A 27000-nucleotide genomic window follows, 5' to 3' on the forward strand; every position below is an offset into this window, starting at 1 on the left:
TGACATGAATCAGAACAGAAGGTTAACATCAATTCCATAGTAAACATAGATTTTGAACTCTAATTTTGAAATGTCTTTTCAATAATTTGGGAGGTAAAGTGATAATTGCAGTGGTGAGGGGGCAAGAAATGTGTAGGACCTGAAAGTATAAGGGTGACACATCACACGTTAATGGATGTAATCCCTTCATTAAAACTAGAAATCTCCAAACACATTAGTGACACCACAAACGCCTTGTTTAAAAATAGTAGCTTCCACGGGAGGAAAACCCTGTAATTTTCCATTCACATTGTTTCCATATTTTAATGCAGCCTAATTTATCACGAGTTAAAAGCTGGACCAGAGAGAAGCACACACTTATCATGGAAATCTTTGAATTGAAGTCTCTTGAAACTACTGATGTACCTCACTTGTTAAAGACTTCTCCTCTGCCATATTTTCTCCACACAAAAGTTATGTTTTGGCTAGAGGTTTACAGATCTACTGCTTATTTCCAGATTATCTTCTAGCTTCATGCTGACTGATAAAATCAAATTCTACTTAAAAAGCCCTGTAATTTGTAGATTTTTGTACATGTAAGGTTGACTGGAACTCCATGTTAAAATTAGCCAACCTGCTGCTGCAAAATAATTAAGTTGAATAAAAATACAGAATATCTTTTTTTTAAAAAAAAGCCCACAATCCTATTTGCTATTCATGTGCCTTCATTTTATCAACAAGCTTCCAAGCAGTCAAAGAGTTCCCCAGACTATAAGGAATTTAGTTCAAAATCCTCAGCATCTGAATAAAGCAAGATTGATAAACATCTGAACTTAACTTAATTTGCACTTCAGTTCTTTAAGTACCTTTGGAAGTAGTCTGAAAAAGTTGTACAGCTTCTTCTGCCTTAATATCAGTTAACACGGGAGGTTCTTGTGTGGGTTTATGATCTTCACTTGAGTCCTAGACACCAGTAGCATCATTAAAACAATGTAGATATCAACACAAATACTTATCTGACAAAAATAGTGTAATGTTAACAAGCGAGGAGTATATTTAAAAGGAAAAAATTACAAAAATACAATAATGAATAGTCAGCATGCATTTAAAGAGAAAATCTTGCTTGACCAACCTCATTTAAGTTTTTGAAGAAGTAACAGAGAGAATAGATAACGGTAATGCAGTAGATGTAATTTATCTAGATTTTCAAAAAGTCTTCGATAAGGTAAACATAGAAAATAGGTGCAGGAGTAGGCCATTCGGCCCTTCGAGCCTGCACCACCATTCAATAAGATCATGGCTGATCATTCCTTCAGTACCCCTTTCCTGCTTTCTCTCCACACCCCTTGATCCCTTTAGCCATAAGGGCCATATCTAACTCCCTCTTGAATATATCCAATGAACTGGCATCAACAACTCTCTGCGGTAGGGAATTCCACAGGTTAACAACTCTGTGAAGAAGTTTCTCCTCATCTCAGTCCTAAATGGCCTGCCCCTTATCCTAAGACTGTGTCCCCTAGTTCTGGACTTCCCCAACATCGGGAACATTCTTCCTGCATCTAACCTGTCCAGCCCCGTCAAAATCTTATATGTTTCTATGAGATCCCCTCTCATTCTTCTACACTCCAGTGAATAAAAGCCCAGTTGATCCAGTCTCTCCTCATATGTCAGTTCAGCCTTCCCTGGAATCAGTCTGGTGAACCTTCGCTGCACTCCCGCAATAGCAAGAATGTCCTTCCTCAGATTAGGAGACCAAAACTAAACACAATATTCCAGGTGAGGCCTCACCAAGGCCCTATACAACTGAAGTAAGACTTCCCTGCTCCTATACTCAAATCCCCTAGCTATGAAGGCCAAAATATCATTTCTCTTCTTCGCCGCCTGCTGTACCTGCATGCCAACATGCCAACTTTCAATGACACCAATTGAAAGATATCCTATAATAGTGATAAACATGGTCAGAGAATGCGGAGTTAGGGGACAATTCGCAGAATGGATAGCTAGCTCGCTTCAAGACAGAAAGCAGAGTAGGGGTAAAAGGTAATTCTTCACAGTGGCAGAAGGTGGGTAGTGGTGTTCCACAAGGATCAGTGCTGGGACCACCGTTGTTCACAATTTATAGTAACAATTTAGACCTTGGAATCAAAAACACAATACAGATTGAACCTCCCTTATTGGAGCCAGGCCTGTTCTGGATAAGGGATTTTTCCAGACAAGGGATGGTCATGTTAAATTGGATGGTACAGGTACTGAGCAAGAGGATATCGGGGTTGGCTGGCTTGGGACTGGGAGTGCGGCAGAGAGATCATGGGGGGGGGGGGGGGGGGGGGGCGCGCGGTGGATCACAGGGTCAGGCCAGCGATTGCGAGAGTCGGCAGTGAGGAAGGACTTCAATTTGTTCATATTGGAGTTCTGCGCATGCGCCACCCAATGGCCGGGAATGGTTTTGGACGAGGGGTGATTCTGGATAAGGGAGGTTCAACTTGTATCTAAATTTGCAGAATGGACATATAATTGGCAAATGAAGTTCAACACAGATAAATGTGAGGTATGACATTTTGGTAGGAAGAATAAGAAGGTCACTAGAGGAACAAAAGGATCTCAGAGTACAAATACACAAATCACTAAAAGTTGTGACACGGGTTAGCAAGGCCATAAAAAAGCAAACCAAGCACTAGGGTTTATTTCTAAAAGGTAAACCTGTATTGAACCTTGGTTAAACCACACTTGGGAGCACAGCGTACTGTTCTGGTTGCCATATTTTAAAAAGGATACAGAGGCACTGGAGAGGATGCAGAGAAGATTTACAAGGATGATACCAGAAATGTGAGGGTATACATATCAGGAAAGGATGAACAGGCTGGGTCTCTTTTCTCTTGAAATAAGGCTCAGCGGGGGCCTAATAGATTTCTTTAAAACTATGAAAGGTTTTGATAGAGTGGATACAGAGAGAATGTTTCCATTTGTGGGGAAGAGCTAGAGGCCATCAATAGAAGATAGTTACCAAGAAATCAGAAGAAACATCTTTACCCAGAGTGGTGAGAATGTGGAACTCGCCACGACAGGGAATGGCTGAAGCGAATAGTATAGATGCATTTAAGGGAAGAGAGTGTTATGCTGATAGATTAAACGGGAGAAGACGCGAGTGGAGCATAAACGCCGGCGTGGACTCGTTGGGCTGAATGGCTGTTTCTGTGCCGTACATCCTATGTACAAATCTGAATACAATTTAAAGAGCAACACAATAGACACTTTCAAAGTACTATTCGGTTACTGCAATTAGTTTGGGTTGGTAAATAGATAATGACTTGTAATGGTTAGGATATCAAAAACATTCCATACTGGTTTTTGAAAAGCTTGCTATTTAAATGCTTTAGCTATAAAAAATATCACTTACTTTACATAGCTTAAGCTCTGGAACCAGACTGACTTGTTGCTCCCTCAATTGGTGCAGAGTTTTATTCTCTTCCAATTCAATTTCCAGTTTCCTTAAAGCAGTCTCTTTTTCACCCAAGGTGATCATTAACACTTCGACCTTCTTTTTCAAGTCTGCTTCATTATGACACACCTAAATCCCATTGAGGCATATGGTTGGTAAATTAAAAACTCGTGCACAGTAGTTACAAAAATAAGAAGAAACAATTTCAAGAGGATAAGCTATTAACATATGTACGTGGAAATAGCCACAGATTTTCTGCTCAGCATTGTTACTAGATAACCAAGGGAGGGGGGTGAAGATAAAGAGCACTGCTCATAAATGTAGGAGAGAGCTGATGTGCAGTACCGGAACAGTATTCCATACACAGTAGGTGAACTATGTTTGGATTATTAGGGAGTGCAAGCTCTTTTATAAAAAAATGTTTTAAAGTGTGTGTTTTTTCCTTGTCTCAATAACAGCCAGAGTGTATAAAAGGCCAGGGTAACCTTGAAGAAGGCACATTATACATATTGATTGAAGACCTAAATACGAGTAAAAAAATGTTCACCAAGCTTCAAAGCATAAGAATCAAAATCGAGATCGAGAAAATCTTCAAATGGACAGTATAAACAGCAACTGAAGACCACTTTCCAAGTGGATCACCACTATATTGCTGATGATTAGAAAGAATCCACAAAATGGTTATAGATTTGTATTTCATCCCCATTTATCCACTTAGAGCAGCAAAGTCGTACCTTCTTCAACTGTTGGATCATCCGTTCTTTTGTCTCAAGATCCTGAGTCAGTTGATTCTTCATTCTCTCAAGTTCCTGAACTTTACGTCTCAGAGACTTTTCTTCTTCACGCTTTGTAGAAATCTGAAAATTTGAGAGTTAACAGTGGCAGGGGATTTAAGGAGGCAAGCTAATAACTCATCTAAAGCATGTCCATAGTGTTACATTTCCTGGAGAAGGTGGAGGTTTGGATTATAACTCTCATGTACCCCCCATTTCTGAAAATAAATCACAAACAATTTCCTCTCATTTCTTCTGGCAACTGTGTTTCTTCATATTTACAGGTCCAAAATACAATATATAATGCAACAAACAACAAAAGAATAACCAAGCTTGGTTAGAAAATACATCCAAGTTTTACCATAGAAGCATACCCTGATGTCCAGGACAAGAGATTTGCTCCTGTCTTGGTGGTAGCATTGTTTGAGTCTCAATTTTAAAAACCATAACACAAGAAATAGGAACAGGAGTATGCCAATACGGCCTTTTAGGCCTGCTCCGCTATTCAATAAGATCATGGCTGATCTTCAACCTCAACTCCACTTTCCAGCTCGATCCCCAGAGACCAAAACTGCACATATTACTCGGGTGTGGTCTCACCCAAGCTCTGTACAATTGCAGCAAGACTTCCTTATACTCCAACCCCCTTGCGATAAAGGTCAACATATTATTTGCCTTTCTAATTGTTTGCTGTACATGCAGGTTAACTTTCTCTGTTTAGTGTACAAAGACACCCAAATCTCTCTGAAGAATAATATTTAATAGTTTCTCACCATTTAAAAAATATTTTGTTTTCCTATTCTTCCGACCCCACTAGTAACAGCCAGCCAACCTGAAAATGACCCATTTATTGCTACTCCGTTTTCTGTCCTTTAACCAATTCTCTATCCATACTAATATACTACCCACCAACCCCATGAGCCCTTAACTTGTGTAACATTTCATGTCGCACCATATCAAATGCCTTTTCAAAATCCAAATGTACTACATCCACTGGTTCCTCGTTATCTACCCTGCTAGTAACAGCCTCAAAAAAACAAATAGACTGCCCTTTCATAAAGCCATGTTGACTCTGCCTAATCATATTATAATTTTCTAAGTGCACTGTTACAACTTCTTAATAATGGATTCCAGCATTTTCCCAACAAGTGATGTAAGCCTAACTGACCTGTAGTTCCCCATTTTCTCTTTCCCTCCTTTCTTACATTTGCTATCTTCCAATCCACTCGGAGCATTCCAGAATCTAAGGAATTTTGGAGATCATAACCAATGAATCCACTATCTCTGCAGCCACCTTTTTCGAACTCCAGAATGTAGGCCATCAAGTCCAGGGGGATTTGGTGGCTTTTAGTTCCATTAATTTCTCCAGTACTTTTTCTTTATTAATAGTAATTACATTAGGTTCTTCACTCTCATTAGACCCTTGGTTCCCCACTATTTCTGGTATGTTTTTTGTGTCTTCTACTGTGAAGTCAGATACAAAGAATTTGTTTAAAAGTCTATGCTTATTTCCTTATTCCCCATTATAATTTCTCCTGTCTCGGCCTCTACTGGACCCATGTTCACTTTCGCTACTCTCTTTCTTTTTACATACTTGTAATGTCTCTCGCTCTCCAACCAGTATTCTGTTCTCAGTACTGGTGCGGGCGATGGGTTCCTCTGGGGAGTGCAGCCAGAGCCAAGTCCACAGCACCACGGGTGGCTGCGCTGAACATGGGTGGATGTCTCCAGGATGGTATGTTGCCTCCCTGGTGCCAGGGTCGAGGATGTCACTGAGCGGCTGTCGGACATTCTGGGGCGGGGGGGTGAACGGTGAACAGCCCGAGGTCGTGGTCCATATCGGGACCAATGACATGGGTAGAAAGAGGGATGAGGTCCTGCAGGCAGATTTTAGGGAGCTAGGAGAAAGATTTAAAAAGCAGGACCTCAAAAGGTAGTAATCTCCGGATTACTCCGGTGCCACGTGCTAGTGAATACAGAAATAGAAGGATAGAGCAGATGAGTGCGTGACTGGAGAAATGGTGCAAGAGGGAGGGCTTTAGATTCCGGAGGCATTGGGACCGTTTCTGGGGAAGGTGGGATCTGTACAAGCCTGATGGGTTACACCTCAACAGAGCTGGGACCTCGCGAGGGTGCTTGCTAGTGCTGTTGGGGAGGGTTTAAACTAGCTTGGCAGGGGGATGGGAACATGAGAGTAGCTTCAGAAGGGAGAGAAGCAATGCTAGAATTGGAAAGTGAATCTGGAAAGCAGAGGAAACAAAAGCTAGAAAATAGACATGGGAGTTTGGCAGTGCTAAATGGTATATACTTCAATGCAAGGAGTCTAGGGAATAAGGCAGATGAGCTGAGACCACAGATAGACACTTGGCAATACGGTATTATAGCTATTACTGAGACATGGCTGAAAGAAGGACAGGTATGGCAGCTTAACATTTCTGGTTACAGGGTTTTCAGACGGGATAGAGAGGGGTATAAAAAAGGAGGGGGGGGGGCACAGTATTGATTAAAGAAACAATTACAGCTGTGAGGAGGTATGATATGTCAGCAGGGTCATCAAATGAGGCCATATGGGTTGAATTGTAGAACAAAAAAGGGGTGATCATACTGCTGGGAGTGCACTATAGATCCCCAACAGTCAGAGGGAGATAAAACAACAAATATGTCAGCACATTTCTGAGAAGTGCAAAAACTATAGGGCAGTAATAATAGGGGATTTCAACTACCCTAATATTAACTGGGATAGAATTAGTGTGAAAGGTATAGAGGGTGCAGAATCCCTAAAATGCATTCAGGAGAACTTTTTTTTAAGCCAGTATGTAGCAAGCCCAACAAGGGAGGGGCAGTTCTGGACATAGTTTCAGGAAATGAAGCAGGGCAGGTGGAATGGGACATCTGTGGCAGAGCATTTTGCAGCAATTGATCACAATTCAGTTAGATTTAGGGTAGTTATGGAAAGGACAAAGATAGACCTGGAATAAAAGTTCTTAATTGGGGGAAAGAAAATTTTACTAAGCCGAGATGTGATTTCGCCGAAGTGGCTGGAAACAGCTATTGGAAGGTAAATCAATGTCAGAGCAGTGGGAGGCATTCAAGGAGGAGATCCTGATGATGTAGAGCAAGTATGTTCCCTTAAAGGAAAAGGGTGGAACTAAAAAAAATCTATAGCCCCCTGGATGTCAAGGGGTATACAGGGTAGGATAAAGAAAAAAAAAAAGGATGCTTATGACAGGGCTCAATACTGCAGAAACCCTCGAGTATAGAAAGTGCAGGTGTGCAAGTAAAAAGGAAATTAGGAAAACAAAGAGAGCATCAAAAAACTTTGGCAAGTAAAATCAAGGGAAACCCAAAGATGTTTTATAAATACATTAAGAGCAAGAGAATAATTAAAGAGTAGGGTCTATTAGAAACCATAAAGGTAATGTGTTTGTGGAGGCGGAAGATGTGGGTATGGTTCTTAATACATACTTTGCATCTGTTTTCACAAAAGAGACGGGCAATGCAGACATTGCAATCAGGGAGGAGTGTGAAATATTAGATGAAATAAACATGGAGAGAGAGGAAGTATTAAGGAGTTTAGCAGCTTTGAAAGCGGATAAATCCCCAGGCCCGGATGAAATGTATCCCGGCTATTAATAGAAGCAATAGAGGAAATAGCAGATGCTCTGACCATCATTTTCCAATCCTCTCTGGCTACAGGTGTGGTGCTGGAGGATTGCTAACGTTGTACCTTTGTTTAAAAAAGGAAAAAAGGAATAGACCGAGTAATTTCAGGCCAGTAAATCCCAGGTGATGGGAAATTATTGGAAACAAATCTGAGGGACAGGATAAATCTTCATTTCGAAATACATGGATTAATCAAGGACAGTCACAATGGATTTGTTAAGGGAAGGTCATGTCTGACTAACTTAATATCAACTTTTATTTATATAGCGCCTTTAACGTAGTAAAACGTCCCAAGGAGCTTCACAGCAGTGTTACAAGACAAAACAGATAAAATTGACACCAAGCCACAAAAGAAGAAATTAAGGCAGATGACCAAAAGCTTGGTTAAAGAGCTAGGTTTTATGGAGTGTCTTAAAGAAAGAGTGGCAGAGGGGTTTAGGGAGGGTGTTCCAGAGCTCAGGGCCCAAACAGCAGAAGGGATGGCCACCGATGGTTGAGCAATTATAATGAGGGATGTTCAAGAGGGCAGAATTTGAGGAACGCAGACATCTTGTGGGGTTGTGAGGCTGAAAAAGATTACAGATAGGGAGGGGCAAGGCCATGGAGTGATTGGTGAAGAGAATTTTGAAATTGAGGCATTGTTTAACCTGGAGTCAACTTGATTGAATTTTTTGAGGTGGTAACAAGGAGGGTCGATGAGGGTAGTGTGTTTGATGTAGTGTATATGGATTTTAGCAAGGCTTTTGATAAGGTTCCACATGGCAGACTGGTCACGAAAGTAAAAGCCTATGGTATCCCAGGCAGAGTGGCAAGTTGAATCCAAAATTGGCTCAGAGGCAGAAAGCAAAGGGTAATGGTTGATGGGTGTTTTTGTGACTGGAAGGCTGTTTCCAATAGGGTTCCACAGGGCTCAGTACTAGGTCCCTTGCTTTTTGTGGTATATATCAATGATTTAGACTTGAATGTAGGGGGTATAATTGAGAAGTTTGCAGACGAGACTAAAATCGGCTGTGTAGTTGATAATGAAGAAGAAAGCTGTAGACTGCAGGAAGATATCAATGAACTGGTTCGGTGGGCTGAACAGTGGCAAATGGAATTCAATCCTGAGAAGTGTGAGGTAATGCATTTGGGGAAGGCCAACAAGGCAAGGGAATACACATGAAATGGTAGGACATTGAGAAGTGTAGAGGAACAAATGGACCTAGGAGTGCAGGTCCACAGATCCCTGAAGGTAGCAGGCCAGGGAGATAAGGTGGTTAAGGCGGCATACGGAATACTTGCCTTTATTAGCCGAGGCATAGGATACAAGAGCAGGGAGGTTATGCTTGAACTGTATAAAACACTAGTTAGGCCACAGCTAGAGTACTGCATGCAGTTCTGGTCACCACATCACAGGAAAGATGTGATTGGACTAGAGAGGGTACAGAAGAGATTTACGAGGATGTTGCCTGGAATGGAGACTATTAGCTATGAGGAAAGATTGGATAGGCTGGGTTTATTTTCTTTGGAACAGATAACGTTGAGGGGAGACCTTATTGAGGTGTATAAAATTATGAGGGGCCTAGATAGAGTGGATAGGAAGGACCTAGTTCCCTTAGCAGATGAGTCAACAACCAGGGGGCATAGATTAAATTATTTGGTACAACGTTTAGAGGGGATTTGAGGGAATATTTGTTCAGCCAGAGGGTGGTGGGGTTCTGGAACTCACTGATGGAAAGGGTGGTAGAGTCAGAAACCCTCACATTTAAAAAGTACTTGGATGTGCACTTGAAGTGCAGTACCCTACAAGGCTACAGACCAAGAGCTGGAAAGTGGGATTATGCTGAATAGCTCTTTGTCAGCCGGCACGGACACGATGAGCCAAAATGGCCTCCTCCCGTTCTGTAAATTTCTATGATTCTATAAAGCACTTACAATCTTTTTATATTTCTGGATAGTTTACTCTCATATTCTATTTTCTCCCTCTATCAATTTTCTGGTCATTTTTTGCTGATTTCTAAAACTCTCCCAATCCTCAGGCTTACAACTACTCTTGGCAGCATTATAAGCCTCTTCTTTTAATATACTATGCTTAACAACTTCAGCTGGCCACGGATGGACCACTATTCCCATTTTGAATTTAGAATTTCTCAATGGAATGTATATTCGTTGAGAATTATGTAATAGTTCTTTAAATGTTGGGCTCTATATAAAATGACCTTAAATTGTGCCATTATTCTAGTGAAAACTAACAGCCTAATGAAAGAATGCATCCACTGAGAAATGCATTAGGAAACCATTAATTTCATAGAATCAGGCCGGAATTTTGCCGGTGCTCAAAGAATGGGATCGGAGATGGGTCAGCTGTGAAATTTGAAATGATTGACAACGGGTCAGGACCCTGCTGTCAACCTGCCTCCACGCTACTTTACCAGGTGTCTGGTCTGTCAACGCTGAACAGACCTAACATGCAGTCGGCGGAGACAATTTAAGTAATAAGACCTTGTTAAAAGGCTGTTGAACACAATTTTGAGGGCAACTTACCATTTTTTCAGGTTTTCTAAGAGGTGACCGCTGCTCAGGGATCACGTCAGGAAAGAATGTCGGGAGATGTGTCAACATGAATTCACAGTGAAAGAGGAGGTAGGGATAAAAATTGATAAGGAGGAGGTACTAGAAAGGTTGGATGTACTTAAAGTAGATAAGTCACCAGGACCAGATGGGATGCCTCTAAGGTTGCTGAGGAAAGTAAAAGGTAGAAACTGTGGAGGCATTGGCCATAATGTTCCAATCTTCCTTAGATGCGAGGGGGGTGCCAGAGGACTGGAGAATTGCAAATGTTGCACCCTTGATCAAAAAAGGGTGCAAGGATAAACCCTGCAACTACAGGTCAATCAGTTTAACCTCAGTAGTGGGGAAGCTTTCAGAAACGATAATCCGGGACAATATTAACAGTCACTTGGATAAGTGTGGATTAATGAAGGAAAGCCAGCATGGATTTGTTAAAGGCAAATCGTGTTTATCTAACTTGATTGAGTTTTTTGATGAGGTAACAGAGGGTTGATAAGGGCAATGCAGTTGATGTGGTGTACATGGACTTCCAAAAGGCATTTGATAAAATGCCACATAATAGGCTTGCCAGCAAAGCTGAAGCCATGGAATAAAAGGAACAGTAGCAGTATGGATATGAAATTGGCTAAGGGACAGGAAACAGAGAGTAGTGGTGAACGGTTGTTTTTCGGACTAGAGGAAGGTATACAGTGGTGTTCCTCAGGGGTCAGTACTAGGACCAATGCTTTTCTTGATATATATTAATGACTTAGACTTGGGTGTATAGGGCACAGTTTCAAAATTTTCAGATGACATAAAACTTGGAAGTATCGTGAACAGTGAGGAGAATAGTGATAGACTTCAAGAAGACATCGACAGGCTGGTGGAATGGGCGGACACGGCAAATGAATTTAAATGCAGAAGATGGCAAGTGATATATTTTGGTGGGAAGAATGAGAAGAAGCAATATAAACTAAAGGGTACAGTTCTAAATGAACAAAGAGACCTGGGGGTATCTATGCACAAATTGTTGAAGATGGCACAGCAGGTTGAAAAATCGGTTACAAAAATCATGCAGGATCCTGGGCTTCATAAATATAGGCATAGAGTACAAAAGCAAGGAAGTTATGATGAACTTTTATAAAACACTGGTTCGGCCTCAAGTAGTGCGTCCAATTCTGGGCACCACACATTTGGAAGGATGTGAGGCCTTCGAGAGGGTGCAGACAAGATTTACAAGAATAGTTCCAGGGATGATGGACACCAGTTGCGTGGATAGACTGGAGAAGCTGGGGTTGCTCTCCTTAGAGCAGAGAGGGTCGAGGGGAAATTTGATTTCAGTGTACTCAATTAGTACCTCAGCCTCCATGCGCAGATCTTTTTCGTCCCGAATCGGCCCCACCCTTCCCTTACTGACCGTTTACTATTTATATGCCTATCGATGACTTTTGGATAGCTGCCATTCTATTCGCATACCCTCTCTTTGCCCCTCTTTATTTTCTTTTTCACTTCTCCGAACTTTCTATATTTAGCATGGTTCTCAGATGTATTCTCGACCAGACATCTGCTTCATCTTACTCTCTATAAAAAATACAAAGGGATATTGATAGATTAAGTGAATGGATGTCAATGTACACAAATGTGAGGTCATCCACTTGGGATATAAAAAGGATAGAACAGGGTACTTTCTAAATGGTGAAAAGCAAAAAACAGTGGAGGTCAAAAGAGACTTGGGGGTCCAGGTACATAGATTATTAAAATGTCATGAACAGGTACAGGAAATAATCAAAGGCTAATGGAATGCTGGCCTTTATATCTAGAGGACTAGAATACAAGGGGGCAGAAGTTATGCTGCAGCTATACAAAGCCCTGGTTAGACCATACCTGGAGTACTGTAAGCAGTTCTGCGCACCAAACCTTAGGAAGAACATATTGGCCTTGGAGGGAGTGCAGCATAGGTTTACCAGAATAATACCCGGACTCCAAGGCTTAAGTTACGAGGAGATAATGCACAAATTAGGGTTGTATTCTCTAGAATTTAGAAGACTAAGGGGTGATCTTATTGAAGCATTTAAGATATTAAGGGGAACAGGGTAGATAGAGAGAAACTATTTCCGCTGGTTGGGGATTCCAGGACCTGGGGGCATAGTCTGAAAATTAGAGACAGACTTTTTAGGGGTGAAGTTAGGAAACATTTCTACACAAAGGGCGATAGAAGTTTATAACTCCCTTCCGCAAATGGCAATTGATGCTAGATTAAACGTTAATTTTAAATCTGAGATTGCTAGCTTTTTGTTAACCAAAGGTTTTAAAGGATATGGGCCGAAGACTTGTATACTGTGTTTGGTCACAGATCAGTCATGATCACAGTGAATGGAGGAACAGGCTCGAGAGGTTGAACGGCCTCCTCCTGCTCCGAAGTCCCGCTGAGCCACCAATTTATCCAATTCACTTGAAGGTTTTTATTGGATCTGCTCCCACCTTCCAGTCAGGCATTGCATTCCAAATCAAAGCAACTTGTATAAATAAATTCTCCATCTCCATTCTGGCTCTTTTGCCAATTACATTTAATCTCTGGTTACCAACCCTTCAGCCACTGGAAACAGTTTCTTGTTATTAATACTCATTCATGGAATGTGGGCATCGTGAAGGCCGACATTTATTGCTCATCTCTAAATGTCCAAGAAGGTGGTGGTGAGCTGCCACCTTCAACCTCAAGTGGGTAGTTGAGAGTCAATCACATTGCTGTGGGCCTGGAGTCACATATGGGCCAGACCGGGTAAGGATTTCATTCCCCAAAGATCATTAGTAAACCAGATGGGTTTTTACGACAATCCACAAGTTTTCATGGTCACCATTTCCGCTCCTACCTTCATACTCCAGATTTGTTAATTGAATTCCCCAGCTGCTGTGGTAGGATTTGAACTCTTGTAACCTGATCAAAAGGCCTCTGGATTACTAGTCCAGAAATCCAGGGGAGTGTCAGCCAGTGGCTCAGTGGGTAGCACCCTCGCCTTTGAGTCAGAAGGTTGTGGGGTCAAGTCCCACTCAAGACATTGGAGCACAAAAATCTAGGCTGACACTCCAGTGCAGTGCTGAGGGAGTGCTGCACTGTCAGAGGTGCCGTCTTTCGGATGAGACGCTAAATCGAAAGATCCCATGGCACTATTTCGAAGAAGAGCAGGGGAGTTCTCCCCAGTGCGCTGGTCAATATTTATCCCTCAATCAACATCGCTAAAACAGATTATCTGGTCATCGTCACATTGCTGATTGTGGGAGCTTGCCGTGCGCAAATTGACTGCTGCGTTTCCTACATTACAACAGTGACTACACTCCAAAAGTACTTCATTCGCTAGAAGGTGCTTTGGGACGTCCTGAGGTCGTGAAAAGCACTGTATAAATGTAAGTTTCTCTTTTCATTCAGTAACTTCCCTCAGCACCCCAGGAAAAAGGTGGAAATTGCAGAGGTACTGGCCATAATCTCCTTGGATACGGGGCATGAGGATTGGAGAACTGCAAATATTACACCCTTGATCAAAAAAGTGTGCAAGGATAAACTCAGCAACTACAAGCCAGTCAGTTTACTCTCAGTAGTGGGGAAGCTTTTAGAAGTGATAATCCAGGACAAAATTAACAGTTACTTGGACAAGTATGGATTAATTAAGGAAAGCCAGCATGGATTTGTTAAAGGCAAATTGTGTTTAACCAACTGAGTTTTTTGATGAGGTAACAACAAGGGCTGATGAGGACAATGCAGTTGATGTGATGTACATGGACTTCCAAAAGGCCACTGCTTTTCTTGATCTATATTAATGGTTTAGACTTGGGTGTACAGGGCACAATTTCAAAAGTTGCAGGTGACACAAAATTTTGAAGTATAGTGAACAGTGAGGAGAATAGTAATAGACTTCAAGAGAACATAGGAAGGCTGGTGGAATGAGCGGACATGTGGCAGATGAAATTTAACGCGTAAAAGTGCGATTTTGGTAGGAAGAACGAGGAGAGACAATATAAACTAAAGGGTACAATCATAAAGGGGGAGCATGAACAGTGAGACCTGCGGGTATATGTGCACAAATCGTTGAAGATGGCAGGACAGGTTGAGAAAGCGATTAAAAAAGCTTACGGGATCTTGGGCATCATTAATAGAGGCAGAGAGTACAAAAGGAAGTTATGAACCACCTTTATAAAACACCGGTTCGGCCTCAGCTGGAGTATTATGTCCAATCACACCGCACATTAGGATGTGAAGGCCTTAAAGAGGGTGTAGAAATGATTTACAAGAATCATTTCAGGGATGAGGGACTTCAGTTACATGGATAGACTGGAGAAGCTGGAGTTGTTCTCCTTGGAGCAGAGACGGTTGAGAGGAGATTGGATAGAGGTGTTCAAATCATGAGGGGTCTCGATAGAGAGAAACTGCTCCCAGTGGCAGAAGGGTCGAGAACCAGAGGACTCAGCTTTAAGGTGATTGGCAGCAGAACCAAAGGTGACATCAGGAAAAACTTTTTTTACTTAGCGAATGGTTAGGATCGGGAATGCACTGCCTGAAAGGGTGGTGGAGGCAGATTTAATCGTGGTGTTCAAAAGGGAATTGGATAAGTACCCGAAGTACTAGGAAATGGCGGGTGAGTGGGGCTAGTTGAAGTGCTCTTGCAGAGAGCTGGCACGGGCTCGACGGGTCAAATGGCTCCTTCTGTGCTGTTACCATTCTATGATTTCTACCGTTGCTTTTTTTCAGCAACCTAAGACACATTCTATCTAGACCAAGTTACTTGCCAGCTTTCAGTAATGCTAATCTTTTTAGTACATCTTTTCTTGATCTATTACTATCCTGTCCAGAACTTCCATTTCCTCTTTTCGTGTAACCTTCACATCATCTGCTTCCTTTGTGAAGACAGATGCAAAGTACTCATTTAATACTTTAGCCATGACCTCTGTCTCTACATGAAGATTTCTCCTCTTGGTCCTCAATCGGCCCATTCTTTTCCCAAGCTAACCCCTTACAAAAATGCCATTTTGCAAGTCCATATATACATCTACTGCACTCCCTCTATCAACCCTCTATGTTACTTCATCAAAGAACTTAATCAGGTTAGTCAGACACGATTTGCCTTTAACAAATCCATGCTGGCTGTCCTTTATTAACCCATGTTTCCCAAATGAGAATTCATTTTGTCCTTGACAATGTGTCTCTAGTCCTGGTCTATTTCATCTATTCACTTCTGCCTCTAGGGGCAGCCGAGATCTTGAGTTCATCAGAATTCTCAGGTCAGCTGAAGAGGCTTAAGGTAGTAGACAACTCCCAGAACACACCAAAGGTCACTCTTGTCAAGCAATCTGTGCTTACAGACCCCATGTATATGGTTGACAGCAAGCCTGACAATTCACAAAGCACGTCAGGACTTGCCATTTGTAAACACCATATTTCCGGTGTCCAGCAACTGAAATATACCAGAGACTGACAGCACTAAAAACCAACCAAATCCATTATTCGAAGTGAAGGAAGTTGGCATTTTGTGCGCATAAAAACGCATTAAATAAAGTAAACCATAAGTTACAACATTCAAAGAATTGTTTATTTAGCAAAAACAGCAGACAAGTGAAATGTTGTCACTGTTTGTAATGTATGCTAAATGATAAAAGCAGCTGCAGTTCCTTGTGTATCGGAACACAAGAATTAAAAATAGGGTTAAAAGAAAAGATAGTTTCTGGAAGAGCTGTATTCTTAATCAAATAGAAGGGGAGCTCTGAATAAAGCCTTAGGGCATATTTAAGCAAACCGTTTTAGTAATATTAAATATTGAATATTTAATTTACCAAAGATTAGGTTAATCTTTTCTATAGCTTTATAGTTCTTGGTCCTTACTATAAAAATCCACCCAGTAAACAATGAGGCAATCTTTCTAATTGAAAGAATCCCTTCAGAGAGACTGATTACATCAGCTCCTTGTCTGGAATATAAAAAGTAATAATTCATATTTTTGCTCAACACATTGCAATTTCTTCCTCCCGTAATATTAATGTTTACAAAATTGAATGAAAAACTGGGAGCCGTAACCTAGTTTATATGTTCTATTTAATAATTAGATTTTATTGTATATCTGTAATTTTTGATTTCCTGAGAAATTTAAACAGTCCACCTATTCAGTCTTGGCCTAGATGAAACTACCTAGTTTCAGAATACAAGTAGCTGTTTTCAATGCACATAGTTGATTCCCACACCTAACAGTTTGTCTAAGTGTGAGAAAGAGACACAAAAAGTGAGACAAAGAATTAGAAAATGGGAGACAGTTATATTAATTGTTCAGATCCATGGGCAAAGCCACGAGAGAATCAACGAGTTACTACTTACATTAGGTAAAAAAATGCTGGAGAAATTAATGGGACTGAAAGCTGATAAATCCCCTGGACCTGATGGCCTACATTCCAGGGTTTTAAAAGAGGTGGCTATAGGGATAGCGGATGCATTAGTTATCATCTTCCAAAATTCCTTAGATTCTAGAACGGTTCCCGCAGATTGGAACAGCTAATGTAATCCCGCTATTTAAGAAGGGAGAGAAGAGAGAAAACGGGGAACTACAGACCAGTTAGCCTGACATCAGTAGGAAGGAAAATGTTAGAATCTATTAATAAGGACATGGTAACAGGGTACTTAGAAAATAATAATAGGATTGGGCAGAGTCAACATGGATTTATGAAAGGGAAATCATGTTGGCCAAATCTGTTAGTTTTTTTGAGGTTGGCCTTTATGACAAGAGGATTTGAGTATAAGAGTAAAGAGGTTGTACTGTAATTATATAAGGCCCTGGTGAGACCGCACGTAGAGTAGTGTGTACAGTTTTGGTCTCCTTACTCAAGGAAGGATATACTTGCCAGGGCTCACAATCTCAGAATAAGCGGTCGACCATTTAGGACTGAGGTAAGGAGAAACTTCTTCATTCAGAGAGTGGTGAATCTTTGGAATTCTCCACCCCAGATGGTTGTGGAGGCTCAGTCCTTGATTGTACTCAAGAGAGAGATTGATAGATTTTTGGATATTAAGGGAATCAAGGGATATGGGGAAAGTGCAGGAAAGTGGAGTTGAGGTAGAAGAGCAGCCATGATCTCATTGAATGGCGGAGCAGATTTGAGGGGCCGAATGGCCTACTCCTGCTCCTAATTATTATGTTCTTATAACTGCTAAAGCCAAACTTCTACAGAACTAACCACAATAGACATAGCAACATTGAATTGAAGACAGACTACTGCAGGTATAATTCACAGAATTTGGCAGATGGACTAACAATGTGGGAAAATGTGAGGTTATCCACTTTGGCAGAAAAAATAGAAAGGCAAATTATAATTTAAATTAAGAAAAATTGCAAAGTGCTGCAGTAGAGGGACCTGGGGGTCCTTGTGCATGAAACACAAAAAGTGAGTATGCAGGTACAGCAAGTAATCAGGAAGGCAAATGGAATGTTGGCTTTTATTGCAAGGGGGATAGAGTATAAAAGCAGGGAAGTCCTGCTACAACTGTACAGGGTATTGGGGAGGCCATACCTAGAGTACTGCGTACAGTTTTGGTCTCTGTATTTAAGGAAGGATATACTTGCATTGGAGGCTGTTCAGTGAAGGTTCACTTCGTTGATTCCGGAGATGAGGGGGTTGATTTATGAAGATAGGTTGAGCCTATACTCAGTGGAGTTCAAAAGAATGAGAGGTGATCTTATCGAAATATATAAGATAATGAGGGGGCTCGACAAGGTGGATGCAGAGAGGATATTTCCACTTATAGGGGAAACTAAAACTAGGGGACATAGTCTCAGAATAAGGGGCCGCCCATTTAAAAACTGAGATGAGGAGGAATTTCTTCTCTGAGGGTTGTAAATCTATGGAATTCACTGCCCAGAGAGCTGTGGAGACTGGGTCATTGAATATATTTAAGGCGTAGACTGATTTTTGAGTGATAAGGGAATAAAGGGTTATGGGGAGCAGGCAGGGAAATGGAGCTGAGTCCATGATCAGATCAACCATGATCTTATTAAATGGCAGAGCAGGCTCAAGGGGCCAGGTGGCCGACTCCTGCTCCTATTTCTTATGTTCAAGGAGCTAGTGGAAAAGAATCTCATGGTAACTAAATACAATCACTACTAATTTCTTGATTTAAAAATATACGGTTACGTTGTCATTTACATTTAAAGACAAAATCTGTGTGGCCATTCAACCCATTCTCCTCCCCCACTCTTTTATTGCTGCTCAGCTGCATTAAGGAACTCTTCCAGTTTTCATTTCCACACACTGAGCGATCTTTTTTCTTTACAGAAACCTGCTGTGCACGTTCAGAATTTTCTGTTTATATTTCAGGGTTCCAACATTTATTTATTTTTATTTTTAATCATAGGGCTCACCTCCTTCTCTACCTGTTGCATCTGTTTCTTAGCATCTATGTATTTTTCCTTGAGGTCACTGTGCTCCTCATCTTTTCTCTGCAGGTCAACTGTCAATCTTTGACATTTTGAAGCATTATCAGAAAGTTCATTCCTTAGCCTTTGATACAACAAAAACATAAATACAAAAGTTAAAATTTGGTAACAAAATTTGTACAAAGGGAAAAATAAACCTGTGGCAACAGTGAAGAGCGCAATATTAGGCATAGCCCAAACCATCCTGAGCTTAACTGCATGCCTGCTCCTGATATTTGTACAATGCGAGTGTTGACATACCCCAGTTTTTCAAGGATCAATAACAATTGCAATATGGGCATATTACACTATTATACTACAAGTTTATATCTGAATTTATGCCCAAAAGTGAAAATTGACATGAAGTGTCAGGACAGCACTATGGTAGCACTCTTACCCGAATCAGAAGATTATGGTTTCTAAGATACAGTCTGAGGACTTGAAAACAATTCAAGTTGATACTTCAGTGCAGAACAGGAGTGCTGCTATATTGTTGGAAATGCCGGGTTTTAGATGAGATGAGAACCCTCTCCACTAACTGGTTTGTTCTCCCGGTCACAACCTCTTACTTTTCTGGTTTCAACAATTTCTGATATTGTGCTCCCTATAACCTATATACACAAAGATCAAAAGTGGACCCAGCACTGACCAAGGGCATCACTTCAAACATTCCTTCAGTTTGAGCAGCATCCTTTTACTATAACTATTTCTTATCCATTAACGAACCATTTATCCATGCTGCTACATTTCCTCATATTCCATAGGCCTGTAACTAACCTCGGGACATCTTACGGAATTCCTTCTCAAGAAACATGTACACTACAACTGCATTGCCTTTACCTATCCAAATCGGTCACTTCTCATAAAAACACTTAAATTTGTCAAGCGCAACTTGCAAATCCGTGCTGGCTGTCCTTGATTAACCCATACAGTTATAAATGCTTACTAATTTCATCTCTATTTATGGATTCTAAGATTTTCCACAAATGACATTAGACTAACTAGTATATAGTTCACCCAGCATTTTACTCTCTCCTTAAACAAGGGTGTTACAGGGTCAGCTGTGGTTCAGTTGGTTGCTGAGTCACAAGGTTGTGGGTCCAAGTTGCAATCCAGAGACTGGAACACAAAAATCTATGCCGACACTAAATGCAAGTCTTTTTTACTCTTGTCCCACAGAACAATTTGCATGAGATTTGACAAACCGTGGCCAGGCCCTAGCCATCTTGTCCCTGATTACATTGTTTCAGCACCAAAATGTATGCCAACAGTGCCAGATGATGGGTCCATCTTGAGATCTGCTCATTCCTACAGTCATTTCTATCAATTGTTTCATATCTTCCTTTAGCACAACTATGTTCTCATTTCCCTGATCAATTGTAAAAGCTAATGTAAAATATTTAATATCTCTGCCATAAATTCATCTTCCACACAGTTCGAATCCTTAATCAGTGGTCCTAAATCCTCTTTTTTTTACACTTTTGAATAAGCGAATACAAGTGGTTACTATTTCCGTTTATATTATTGCAAGCCTTTTTTTCTTATTTCCTTTTTGCCTTTCTAATCTCCCATTTTACCACGCTAGTACACTTTTTTAATTCCTCACTATTATTTTCAGTATTATTTGTCTTACTTTATCCATCCTGGAAAGTATCTACCACTGGGTGGCTCTGTGTAGGAACAAACTGATCAACAGTTTAAAAAAAAGAGAATTAAAATTATTTTTAAAATTAAGGGAACAGAACCGGACATTAGAATACGGTTCACTTAACTGCTCTAATTTTCTATTATCAGTTTGTGGGCACATGGAAGCAGAGACCAAGATTTTCACACGTGGGCTTTGCATTTTTCATATTTAAGTACTACAGATCACAGCCATTTTATCAATGTTATTATCAATGCTTTGCAAGTTGAAAGTCACCATCCCATACTCGTTTTTAAAAAGGTATGAAGTACAAGCTTCACAAACTTTGTCCAAGGGAAGAATCTGTTAGCAAAGTTAATCTCCCCTTCTTACAATTTTTCTGGTTAGTCACACAACAACAATTCCAATTGTAATCACTGTACTTAGAAATGTTGACAATTCAGAAGAAAAGTACAAGATTCAGACTTGTACAGTCTTTATCATAACTAATCATACATCAAATCAAACTGACAAGCTTGAGGTCATACAAAATCACAAGACTTTTTAAAAAGTATAAAACGGTCAATTTTGCAAGGGTGAAGAGGGACAGAAACAGATTCCAAAAGTAAACCATTGAAGGATTAGTATGCTACAAAAGCAGTTAAACGAAGCTCTGGTTTCAGGAATCACTGTAAAACATAACCAGGTGCCTGTTGTGATTGCTTCACTACGTGGACTATTGAGTTCACCATGTCAGTGCTAGCAAGATTTGGAAGAGATTAGATCTATAAAAATCAAATTTTGAGAAGTACAGTAGATGCAAAAATTAGATGGGTCAGATGGATTAAGTCACACCCTTATATTTAGTGATTTTAAAAGATGCCATAATTGAAGAGAATGTATTGCAATACAGGTGCAGTGTCCAAAATCCGGACCAATTGGTGGCAGGGTCGTCCAGAATCCGTAAAATGTTCCGGAATCGGGACCCGCCGCTGCCAACTCGCTACTGCCCAAACTCAGGCCTCGCCTTGCCGCTGCCCTTACCCCGCCGACACTCGTCTCACCTCGGGGCCTCCTCATCGGCCGGCCCCAGCACCTCCTCTGCGACGGGCCCCGCCGGCCCCAACAGCTCCATGGTGGCGGGACTCCGCCCGAACAGCTCCTCCATGGCAGGGCCCCACCCGAACAGCTCCTCCATGGCAGGGCCCCACCCGAACAGCTCCTCCATGGCAGGGCCCCACCCGAACAGCTCCTCCATGGCAGGGCCCCACCCGAACAGCTCCTCCATGGCAGGGCCCCACCCGAACAGCTCCTCCATGGCAGGGCCCCACCCGAACAGCTCCTCCATGGCAGGGCCCCACCCGAACAGCTCCTCCATGGCGGCGACCCCCCCATCCCCCGCCCGACGTTCCGAAATCCAGTGTTTCCAGATAGGTGACGTCAGAAAGACGACCCAAAGTCTGGAAAAACGCGGAATCTGGAACAGCCTCGGTCCCAAATTCTGGACGCTGCACCCGTTATCAGAGTAATATTCACTTTGCACTCTTCAATAAGCAAATCTTGGCATTTTCATGGTCACCACCTGCAAATGTTCTGCAGAGTTATGGATACAATATTTGCACCATCAAGTAATGCATTTCAGAGTACTTACTGAATAAGTTCTAAATGTTTACATTCCAATTCTCCTTCCTTCTTGGATAAGGTTTCCTTTAAAACATCCCGCACATCTTGGGCCTGTCTGACTTCTTTCTCAAATCTCATTTCCTGTAGTTTCAGATCATCAATGGATTTTTCTGAGTCATGAAATTTTTTTTCCGTGCATTTTAAATTATTTTGCAAATCGGCAATGATGTTTTCATCATCTTTCAATTGCTCTTCAAATCTGGTTAAATTGCCTTTACTTTTTGAGATTTCCAACTCTTGAGCTTTTATTGTGTGTTGATAATTTTCAATCTCTTTCTGGAGTTCTGTAATATTTTCTTTGCTGTGTATTAAAGCCTGCATTTTATTTTCAGTTACTTCAAACGTTGCTTTCAACTGTTGAAGGTGGGCATCTTTTTCTTGAAGCAAATTCTGAGTTATAGCTTCATTTACTTTCAGTTCAGTACATTCAGTCTGGAGATCTGCTCTTTGCTTCTTCAAGAACTCAAGCTTTTCTTCTGGTTCTTGAATTTGCTGGCTTTTTTGGGATGACATCTTTACTATATGCTCACACTCCTTCTGCAGTGTTTCAATCGTTTTATGGAAGTGAGCACTGTCTCGTCTTTGCACTGTATCCTTTGCCTTATCTAATTCTTGATTAAGCAAAGATAGTTGTCTCTGCAGAGATTCAATTTCAGTTATTTTCTTCAGAGACTCTCTACCTGCCTTTTCTAGGAGATCCTTGGTTTTTTTCAGTTCCACAGCACACAATTCAGATTCCTTCTGGAAATCATTTAGCTTGCTTATTTTATCTTTCAATTCTTTATTTTGCAATTCTCTCTGTGCTACTTCATGCTGACCTAATTCTACCTCTAGCTGGAGCTGTTTAGTTTTTGTAGATTGTTGCTCATTCAATTCCTTCTCAAATTTAAGCTCAAACATCAGCTTTTCATAATTAGAATTTTGGTTTGCAATCTCTTCGGTTAGTTTGAAAGCGGTCTCAGCCGAAGAAGCTAGTTCTAATTGAAGTCTTTCTACCTGTTTACTCAGCCCTTCCTTTGAGATTCTCTCATTGTCGAGATCCTCTTTGGCTAAAGCTAACTGACCATCTAAAGACTGTATTTCTCCTTTTAATGTCGTCACTGCTCTCTCTCTATCAGATAGTTCCTTTCTCACTCCTTCAACTTTCTCTTCTAGAGTTTTCATGCTGGTGCAGTTGTATGCCTCTTTGTTAAATGGACCTATAAAGAAAAACACAAAATAAAAGTTTAAGGAACTTTTATTGTTAAAAGAATTTCCAGAAGCAGATGTAATTTTGTGCTTGGCTCCCGAACAGCAAATAAAAAGTAAATCACACGCTTTCAAATTCATAAAATACAAAATTGTATGAAAAAGGGCTTTGAAAAGTACACTTAAACAATTTGCACACATTAGTTTACTGAAGTTTAGTTAACCCACAGGTTTTTCAAACTAAGGTCCACAGACCTAATGGGACATACAAGGGGATGCAGGAAGTTCACTTTTCTGGAGTAAGCATACCACGTGCCAAGAACACTGTATCTTCAGAATTTTGTATTCTACACTGGTTTTTGAATTTGTTATTTCATTGTGTTATTTTTTGTTATATAGGAAGAGAAACAGTTTTCTAAAATAAACTGTACTATGACCAGAAAGTATTGCGATGCGCGCAAGTAGAACATAGACAACACGGTGTTCTTTCAAACGCCCACGCTTAGAGTAATCAACTACATGTCGCCAGTCTGCTCATCATTACAATAACATACAGAAATTAATACCATGAAAATCCATCATGGCACTTCAAAAATGCATTGTGTAACATTTTTTGGGGACAACTCGTCAGTCCACAAAGAGCAATTAATTATATTGCTCCACACTATATTAACCTGAAATGCCTGGTACAAACAAGATGCACAATAGGATGCCATAGTTTACTAATCAGCCAAGGTCTGTACAAGTCATGAGAAAGGCTACTTTTGCAAATGCAAACAATAAAACCTCTCGGTGGATTTCGTATTTATGTACATTCAGTGGAATACAGTATGTATGCAAGTTCTTCAGAAACAGTTCGTGCAAAGAATGGAATTTATAGACTTATATCCGTAGATTTACATTGACCAATGCTCCTCTTCGGCTCGAGAAATGTACGAGCTGCTTTATCATCATTCCTTTGTACCAGCTTGCGTCTGATCATTTTAATGCAAGGGAAAGTGGTACCTTTCTTAGAAGGTGGCTGGTGGTCTTGTTCATAATTTTCAAAAGTACGTTTTCTATTAATAGTTGAAAGATTTTTCATTGGTTTAATGCACGGATCTTCAGTTATCCCACGTATTTCCAACATTTCTTGAATATTTTCTATAGTCTTATCCTAGAAGCAACAAGAAAAAAAAGGTGACAATTAAAAAAAATTTTTTTTTTTATAGAATCAAACAACTTTTCCAGTTTCTATACTATAACGGGTACGAAGTGAAAAAAAAATAAGAGGAAAGGCCAAAGTCTTGATGAGGAAGTTGATGCAAATAAAAGATTATTTTTAATTGCATGAAGTGCAAAAGTCCAACTCAGCAAAAGAAAATTACAGGCAATTACTCAAAAAACAAATAATTAGGAGGTGGAAAAAGGCAAATCTCTAATTTGGAACTGAATTTTGATTTCACTTAAGGATGGCAAGGAATCACTTGTAAGCTTCAATAAACTATTTTTGTGTTGTGTTTTATCAAAAGACACAGTCAGAATAGTAAATTAGTTAAGGGGCACAATTATTATTCTTTAAATGTAGTTTAGTCTCCACAGAGAATAGGCTAAAACAATTTTAAACAGGTTGAAGACTCCCTTTCTTGAGCTTAACATATAGGAGCTATGCAAGCATTTGGTTTTCCCTAGCTCCTGATGCACAAAATGCCTTGCTCTAAAATCCCACCTCGGTGCATAGCAGTAACATAAACTAACCGGTTACAATATAATAAAAAGCAAAATAAGAAGCTCCAAACCCAGTGAGATAGAGATGTTTGCAGAGGTTAGCCAACACTGAAAAAAAAAAAGAGGAAAACCTACATATAGGGAACTATAAGGCTGGTCATCCTGATATCCATGAAAGAGAAAGTAATGGAGGGCGCTCTGAAGGAAAGAGTGATGACCCATCTGGAGAAATATGGAATTACAAGAGAGAGACAGCACAACTTTTCAGGAGGGAGATTGTAAGGAGACATGGGTGAAAAGGGGTTAAAATTCAGAGTGGTGACCCCGGTTAAAAAAAAGACGACACAGCAGAGTGTCACCATTTTGTTTCTCCTGCAAGGAGTAGCATATCCAACCGGGCATCATTTACTGAACCTTAACATTCATACATGGTACTGTAAATTTCTAACCTCATTAAAATTGAGAATGCCTGGCAACATCAAGGAAAGAAAGATCTTGTTACTTTAGCCAAATTAAGAAAGTTGAGAACAGGATGACGGAAGGTTGAGCCATCTTCATATATATCAATAGGATCTTTGTAAATCATATTGATCATGTGCACTGTAGCTCAAATGTAAAGTTGCACGTAAACAAGGCATTAAATCATGTTGGACATGCCATTAAAAGACGTTTTGATAGGAAACTTGTAAGCAATTAAGGTAATATATGGTAGTGTACTGTAAAGCAAAGTCAGACCTGAATGCTGAGCTCAGAGCTGCAAAACATTTGATTCCCTAATCATTTGGTATGATTGAAGGTTCTATCATCTTCTAAAACTATGACTGCTTGACATTAACATTCTAATAACCATATTGATTAATCTTATATTGAAAAATAAGTCCTCTAAAAAGATCATATCTAGCAAATCTAGTGACATTTGAGGAGATAAAAAAACCTGGTTGACAGTGAAAACTGATTGGATGTTGATTTGAGCTTTTGATATAGTGCAATGCAGGAGATTGGTTCATGAAACTGAAAGGTGTAGTACTTCTGAAATTGGTTTAAGCAGAGGGCGGTTATGTATAGCTGAATCAACAGGGAAGGATGCAATTATTGGATGCCTCCCAGATGAGTTATTGTTTATAGTACAGGTTGAACCTCCCTTATCCGGAACCCTCGGGACCTGGCCTGTTCTGGATAAAGGATTTTTTCAGACGAGGGGTGGTCATGTTAAATTGGATGGTACAGGTACTGAGCAAGGGGGTATCGGGGCTGGCTGGCTTGGGGCAGGGAGTGCGGCAGAGATCATTGGGGGCGGGGTGGATTGCGGGGTCAGGTCAGCAATTGCGGGAGTTGGCAGCGAGGAAGCACTTCAATTTGTTCATGTCAGAGTTCTGCGCATGCACCACCCGGTGGCCGGGAATGTTTCTGGACGGGGGAGTGGTTCTGGATAAGGGAGGTTAAGTTCTGGATAAGTATAAATAAATTACTTAAAAGTGGAAACAGAAACAAACATAAGTTTACTGATGATGCCGAGCTGGAAGGGACAGCAATTACAGAAGGAGCTGGATAGATTAGGGCAGTGGTGGGCAAAATACGACCCGCGAGCCATACGCGCCTGCCAAGTCATTCTATCCGGCCCACTAGATGGGACAGAAATAGAATACAATCTGGGCCTCGAGCTGCACATTCGTCTATCCACTTTCACATCTTGTGGGTAAATTTTATTCACACAACAGCCTAAGTATTATAAATAAATCAAAAACACTGCACAAAACAATTAAAAATCTAAACTTACCAGAGACACTTACCTGCAACTGGATGTCGGCAGTTTCTGGCCTTCGGACTGCTCTTCTCGGGGTGGGGGCGGGGGCCGTTGGGGAAGAGGACACGGGGGAGGGGGAACGACACGGCGGTCGATGGAAGAGCGCGGAATCCGGGACCCAAAGAGTCTAGAATCCCAGACACTTACCCTGCACCGCCGGAGAAGAC

The 27000-nt window shown here is 40.8% G+C and overlaps 1 protein-coding gene across 1 annotated transcript in view; it reads right to left on the reverse strand.

The window, feature by feature from the left end:
- The window catches only part of LOC139260377 (kinesin-like protein KIF20B), a 113921-nt gene that overhangs the window by 27693 nt on the left and 59228 nt on the right, over positions 1–27000 (reverse strand). Inside the window, exons 19-24 of the mRNA XM_070876931.1 lie at positions 24328–24478; positions 22103–23333; positions 18774–18912; positions 4153–4275; positions 3377–3547; positions 846–942 (exon numbers count right to left, since the gene is read on the reverse strand). Of these exons, the coding sequence (XP_070733032.1) occupies positions 846–942; positions 3377–3547; positions 4153–4275; positions 18774–18912; positions 22103–23333; positions 24328–24478 (1912 nt within the window). The remainder of the gene's footprint in view (positions 1–845; positions 943–3376; positions 3548–4152; positions 4276–18773; positions 18913–22102; positions 23334–24327; positions 24479–27000) is intronic.

Source organism: Pristiophorus japonicus, chromosome 3, assembly GCF_044704955.1.
Source record: "Pristiophorus japonicus isolate sPriJap1 chromosome 3, sPriJap1.hap1, whole genome shotgun sequence".
NCBI lineage: Eukaryota > Metazoa > Chordata > Chondrichthyes > Pristiophoridae > Pristiophorus > Pristiophorus japonicus.